At 48.3% G+C, this 6,569-nt stretch overlaps 1 protein-coding gene across 1 annotated transcript; it reads left to right on the top strand.

Annotated features, from left to right (window-relative positions):
• Positions 1 to 4,885: 4,885 nt before the first annotated feature.
• Positions 4,886 to 6,017, top strand: ISG15 (ISG15 ubiquitin like modifier). The gene is made up of 2 exons (XM_045798255.2): positions 4,886 to 5,014; positions 5,467 to 6,017. Exons 1-2 carry the CDS (start codon positions 5,012 to 5,014, stop codon positions 5,935 to 5,937), a joined length of 474 nt encoding a protein of 157 aa, XP_045654211.1. The 5' UTR covers positions 4,886 to 5,011; the 3' UTR covers positions 5,938 to 6,017.
• Positions 6,018 to 6,569: the final 552 nt, after the last annotated feature.

The following is a 6,569-nucleotide window of genomic DNA, read 5'->3' as shown; positions in this document are numbered from 1 at the left end:
CCAAGTTTGGGATAATTTTTTAAATACTGGGGACTGGTGGCCTCTTCCCCTCCATCTGGCAGTGGAAGCCTCTCCCCCAACCTTCCCACTCGAGTCTCCCCCTCCTCACTTTGGCCCCAAGGCCCAGATCCCAAGCTGGTGAGGTGAGAGATTGGGGTGTGGCTCGAGGCAGGGGCTCCGGACTCCATGGTGTGTCAGAGCTTTGTGTCCTCAGGTGAGTCCTGCAGGAAGGGAAGATAAGGTAGCTGATCTCCCCTTCTCTTCCCCTCCCCACCTCTATCTCCCCCTGAATGAGTGGGCAGAGCAAGTGGGGCCTACAGATGCATCCCATAGGGTTTTCTCTGTTTTGTGTCCTCCACCATTAGCCGTGGGTGTGTCACGTGTCTGCAGCTTCCCTGCTGGGTCTGGGGTGAAAGGATGAAAGTGCCACTTAGTGGCATGGGACATCAGGGAGCCTAGTTGGGCACATTCCTCCAGCACAACTGGCCCTGGGTCTCCACACTACAGACTCCAGGCCTTGTTCTCACGTGGACCTGAACTCAGAAGACTTGTCCCTAACACATGGTAACCACATAGGATTATGGGGTATGCCTGGCCCTTGAGCCACCGGCAGCCCCAGCACAGGGGCCATGTGGGCCAGGGTCCAGCTGTGCTCCTTCCTCGCCCTCACCGGATCCTATGGGTTTGAACTAAGTTGAGTGCCCCCCCACCATGCCGCTCCCATACCACAGCTCCAACTCACTGCCTCCCCCAGGTTAGAACAGCCCTCCACATCTCACGTCTGCCTTCTACTTCTCTCCCTCCCTCGAAGCCATCCCTGCAGCAAGGGGAATCTTTCTCACCTGCGGACTACCTCCTCACTCCCCTGAGTGCCAAGACCCCTAGCCCAGAGTCTGTTTTGGGGAGAGCCAGACGTGGGGCTGTGTGAATAGCCCTCTAAGCCTGCTGGTCCGTGTGGGGACAGCAGCCTTATTTGCATTTCTGGTCTGCACTGAGTCCTGCATTCCCTAGACACCCATCACCAGGGGCTGTGGCTAGGAGAGGGATGTGCCAACCAAGTGGGTGGGAGGCTCTGGCATGAGGAGGGATGGGGTCCAGGACAGTGAGACTGTGGCCCAGGTGGGGGGTGCCCAGCCTTCCCAGTGCGGGGTGGAAGAACAGAGCGACACTTCTCCCTCAGAGAACATGGAAAGGAGGGGACTGCCTATTTAATGAGCCCAGCCAGCAGATATTTACAGCTAATTAGGCTTCAACAACAAACCTTCCTTAGGAAATGTGGCCCCCCCACCCCAGGGTCTCTGACGACACTTTTCCTGGTCAGCCACAGTGACTAACAAGCCCTGTGCTACTTTTGCAGCAAGTCATGGTGTGCCTGTGGCCTCCAACATCTGTCCTTCAGGAGGCCTGCGGGGGGTAGCTCACCCCCATCCCTCCACAGTGCCCCAGGGTGACCTTCAAGCTGTGACCAAAGGCCTTTAGCTAATCAGATGCCATCCAGGATGGTGATCTCAGGAGCTGTGACTGGCCAGGTGGAAAGGTGGGGGAAAGGAATCAGATTCACATGAAAGCGGAGATGCTGTTGTCTTGTTGAAAGGTGAAAGTGGTAAATTTGCATCCAGTAAAGGAATTGGACTGTGAGACCTCTGTGCGGTTTAAGCGGTAAGGACTGTGGACATTCTTGGAAAAGTTTTTCATTGTTCCAGTTACTTGGTAGTTGAAGGGCTTAAAAATAAAATCAAGTATATTAAGTGTCCTAGGTGCTGTTTTAAAGGTTTAAGGAAGTTTAAGATAGTTCGTAAATAAGATAAAATATTAACCGAAGGTCCCTTTACAAGTGGCTGTTATAATTTCATAAACAGAATATTAACATTTATGACTAAAACTTGTATATTCTGTGGCCATGTTATTAGGTGCGTACAAGTTTAAAATTGTTTTATTTTACCAGTGAACTCAACTTTTTGTTGCTACATGACCTTTTGTGTTTCTGTAACATTTGCCTACAAAATTTCTTTGTTGATATGCTAATGGAATTGTTAATATGGCCATATCTCTTTCATTTTAGTTAATAGTCATGTGGTATGTTTCTGTCCATCCTCTACTTTCAAATTTCTTGTATCCTTGTATTTCAGATGATTCCCGTCTTCTGTGAGCCAGAGGAAATTAGATTATTTTTAACCCGGCTGACAATACTGGTCATTTAGTCCCCCTGGATTTCAGACCTCTTGCCAAGGTTTCAAGTCCCCGGTTTGTGGTAATTTGTGGTGACAGTCCCAGGAAACTGAGGCAGGCTCTGTCAGTTTGCTTCCTTAATGTCTTTGCGTTTAGTTCCTCCTGTCAAAAGCAGGAAGGGATGCAGTAACTAAAAGAAAATGAAGATTCTGGTACCATATGTCAGTATTAAGAAATCAGAAGACATCGATACCATGTTTAATAGTGGCCCTCTGGGGGAGACTGGGGGGGGATCCTCACATTCTGTATTCTTTATTTCAGTAAACATTTGTGGTTTTCTTTTTGTAATGGCAATATTATTTATACAAGGAATGAGTCGAGATATACACTTAAAATAATAAAAAGAAGGAAATTTAAACCCCTCTGTTTGTTTTTTGTGTGTTCACAATTTTGGAGCCCTTTAAAATCTTTTTGGGGGGATGAGGAAGTGAAAAGGTCAAGATTTATATTCAAAAAAATTATTTTTCTACTCTTTCACTTTTTTATTTCAAAAATTATTTACTTTTTTATTTAAATGTTATTTATTTTTAGCTAATGTGTGCGTGTTATGTGCTATTTATAATAGCAAAAAATTGGAAACAATCTAAATATTTAAGAATATGGGATTGATTAACTAAATTCCACACTATACTATAATGGATTCATTATGCTATGGGTAACATGCGGCCATCAAAAAATCTTGCATAGAAGTTTCTATTAATATGGAAAAATGTTTATGATATACTGTTATACTGTTTTGAATGAAGCAGTTTACAAAATGGTGAGAGTAGGATGAGCTAATTTTTTTGGCATTGTTTTTATTAAGGTAAAATTAAAATAACAAAAATTTAACCATTTCAAGGTATACAATTCAGGGTCAGTTAGTATATTTACAACACTGTGCAACCACTACCTGTATCTAGTTCTGAAACGTTTTATCACCCTCAACGGAAGCCTCATATCCATAAATCACCCCGGATTTCCTCTCCCCACCAACATCGGGCAACCACTACTGGACTCTGTGGATTTGCCTATTGCGGATATCTCATATAAACAGAATCATACAATATGTGTGGCCTTTGTGTCTGGCTTTTCCCACTTAGCATAGTGTTTCCAAGGTTCATTCATGCTGTAGCAGGTGTCAGTATTTCATCCCTTCTTATGGCTCGGTAATACTCCATCGTAAGGGTGCATCATACTTTGTTCACGCATCCATCTGTTGACGGATTTGGTTGTGCCCACAGTTCCTACCTCTTGTCTATTGTAAATAGTGCTACTATGAATATTTGGGTACAAGTATTTGTTTAACTGTGTTCAATTCTTTTGGGTATATACCTAGGAGTGGACTTGCTGGGTCATATGAAAATCCTGTTTAACTTTTTAAGGAGTGACTGCTTCCCACAGTGGCTGCACCATTTTATGTCTCCATCGGCAATGTATGAGAGTTCCAATTTCTGTACATCCTCGACACTTGTTATTGCTCTTTTTGAATCATTATTTTATTATTATATTTTACAAAAATATTATTATTATAGTCATGCTATAATAATGGGTGTGACATGGTAACTCATTGTAATTTTGATTTAAGTTTCCCTAATGACATTTCCCTAATGACGAATGATGTTGAGCATCTTTTCATGTGGTTTTGGCCATTTATGTATTTTCTATAGAGAAATATCTATTCAAATATTTGCCCAATTTTTTAAAAAGATTTATTTATTTGAGAGAGAGAAAGAACAGGGGAGAGGGAGAGCGAAACCCAAGCAGACTCCAGGCTGAGCGCAGAGCCCAACATGGGGCTTAATATCACAGCCTGAGCCGAAACCAAGAGCTGGCCGCCTAACTGACTGCGCCATCCAGGTGCCCCATTTGTCCAATTTTAAATTGAACTGTCTATCTTTTTATGGTTGAATTCTAAGCGTTCTTTTTATGTTATGGACACTAACCCTTATCTGACACAGGATTTGCAAATATTTTCTTCCATTTTGAGAATAGTCTTTTTTTTTTTTTAAGATTTTACTTATTTATTTGACAAAGAGAGAGACAGCCAGCGAGAGAGGGAACACAAGCAGGGGGAGTGGGAGAGGAAGAAGCAGGCTCCCAGCAGAGGAGCCCGATGTGGGGCTCGATCCCAGAACTCAGGGATCATGCCCTGAGCCGAAGGCAGACGCTTAAGGACTGAGCCACCCAGGTGCCCTGAGAATAGTCTTTTCATTTTCTGGATAGTGTGCATGAGTTCATTTTTACAGAAAATAAGAGATGCATCTCTTTCATTTAAAAAAAAATCAACAATCTGAACAAATACCATCCTAAACCAATGGTGATTATCTCTGTGTAGTTTGGACTGTCACAACTCTGTCGTTTCTGAATTGAGGCAATGTTTCCCAAGCTTACTGATTTTGCAAATTGGTAAATGGAAAGTGAAAGTTTCCAATCCTTAGTTCACGTTATTATGACTTCTGTGCATCTAGTAAAGAGCCTGAAGTGCTGGACATCCAGGGGGTTTCTGGGGCAGGGTGTTGTCCTGAGTCCCCGGGCAGGTGGATAGTCCCGGCTCTGACCCTCGTCATTCTGTTTTGTTTCTGCTGCTCCCTGGGGCACACCTTGGGAAAAGGAAACTGAAACCAAAGCTCAATCTAGCCACTGGTGAGGCTCTCTCCCCGACACTGCCCCGTGACGTGCACAGCTCACATTCATAAAAGGGCCGAGCGGGAGCGGAGCTGGAAGCCGGAGAGGAGCTGGAAGCCGAGAGGCAGCCAACGCATCTGTGCCTGTGGAGGAGCTGGTGCCAGAGCCCACAGCCATGGTGAGGGGTGTTTGATAGGTGGGGGCAGGTGGGCTCTGTACCAGTCTATTTCCCTACCTCCCTGCTGGGGTCATCCAGGGGCAGAGCACCCACTGTGTGCCAGGCAACTGGAGTTGCTCAGAGCTCCCCCGGGTCCCTAAGCAAGAGGGGAGGCACAGGGCTCCTTCCGATGTCAGGTTGTGTCTGGGTCTTGGGAAGCATGTTCTGCCCAGTGTTTAACCCTGAGATCGCTTGGCACTGGCCCAGAAGTGCACCTTAGTGGGTTAAGGGAGGTGAGGTGATTGTCGTGGGTGGCTGGCCTTCCTTTTGGTAATGCTCCCTGCTTGCCTCCAGTGCCTGGGGTCCCTTTCCTGGTGGGTGGGGAGGAGAGAGCAGCATCCCCAGAGCTTGTCTGGTGGCCAGTCATTTGCATGTAGTGGCTCCAGTTCTATGAGGCTGTGTGATGCCCACAGGCGGGGAACCTGAAGGTGAAGATGCTGGGGGGCGAGGAGTTCCTGGTGCCTCTGAGGCACTCCATGCTGCCGTCGGAGCTGAAGCAGCAGATAGCCCAGAAAACTGGTGTGCCTGCATTCCAGCAGCGCCTGGCTACCCACCCTGCCGGCCAAGTGCTGAGGGACGGGGTCCCCCTCGTCAGCCAGGGCCTGTGCCCTGGCAGTACGGTCCTGCTGGTGGTGCAGAGTTGTGATGACCCCCTGAGCATCCTGGTGAGGAACGACAAGGGTCGCAGCACCGCCTACGAGGTCCGGCTGACGCAGACCGTGGCTGCGCTCAAGCGTCAGGTGTGCCAGCAGGAGCATGCGCAGGCTGACCTGTTCTGGCTGAGTTTCGAGGGGAAGCCCATGGAGGACCAGCACCGCCTCGGGGAGTACGGACTCACACCCCAGTGCACCGTGTTTATGAATTTACGCCTGCGGGGGGGGTAGGGGTAGGGAGTGGGCGGGACCCGGAGGGCAGCGCTGAGAGCCACCTGCCCGAATCTCTGACCGAGCGCCGGTAATAAAAGTTGACGCAAAATTAAATGGCTCCTTACGTTTGGTCCTTCCCCCAACACCCCTCGCTTCTGCATCCCTGCTGATGAGGCCAAGGGAGGGACAGAGGAGGAAGTGGGATGAGGACACCTGGGGTCACTGGGTGGTCACTAGGCTGGGGTTGCCAAGTTAAGGGACAAGTCCAGTGAGTTCAAAATGGTGATCTACTCCCACTCACCCCTTGGGCAAATTGAAGATGTCCCCACACCTTTGGGAAATTAACTTCTAGAGAAAAAAAAGAGGCATCTCTGCTGGAGCCCACCCCTGGCTCCAGATTGAGCCCTAGTCAGCCTCTGCACACCTGGTTCCCATCCCCCACATCTGGGTCAGCAGCCTGTACAGGGAGGGGAAGGTGTGGTCAGGTTCCTGCTGGGACCAGCACCCCTGGAAGTGGGGAGAGGGTGAGGCCCTAGGGCCTGACTGGGTGGCCTGTGAGGCAGGCTCCTTCACACCCACCAGGGCCTTGGGGCCTCCTGGCCTTCCAGGACCCATCAGCCTGCCCTGTCCAGTCTGCATTGGTCTAGGGA

Source organism: Ursus americanus, chromosome 33, assembly GCF_024610735.1.
Source record: "Ursus americanus isolate L20-20 chromosome 33, mUrsAme1.1.p, whole genome shotgun sequence".
NCBI lineage: Eukaryota > Metazoa > Chordata > Mammalia > Carnivora > Ursidae > Ursus > Ursus americanus.
The sequence above is the reverse complement of the archived record's forward strand: the minus strand, read 5'-3'. Positions and strand labels throughout refer to the sequence as shown.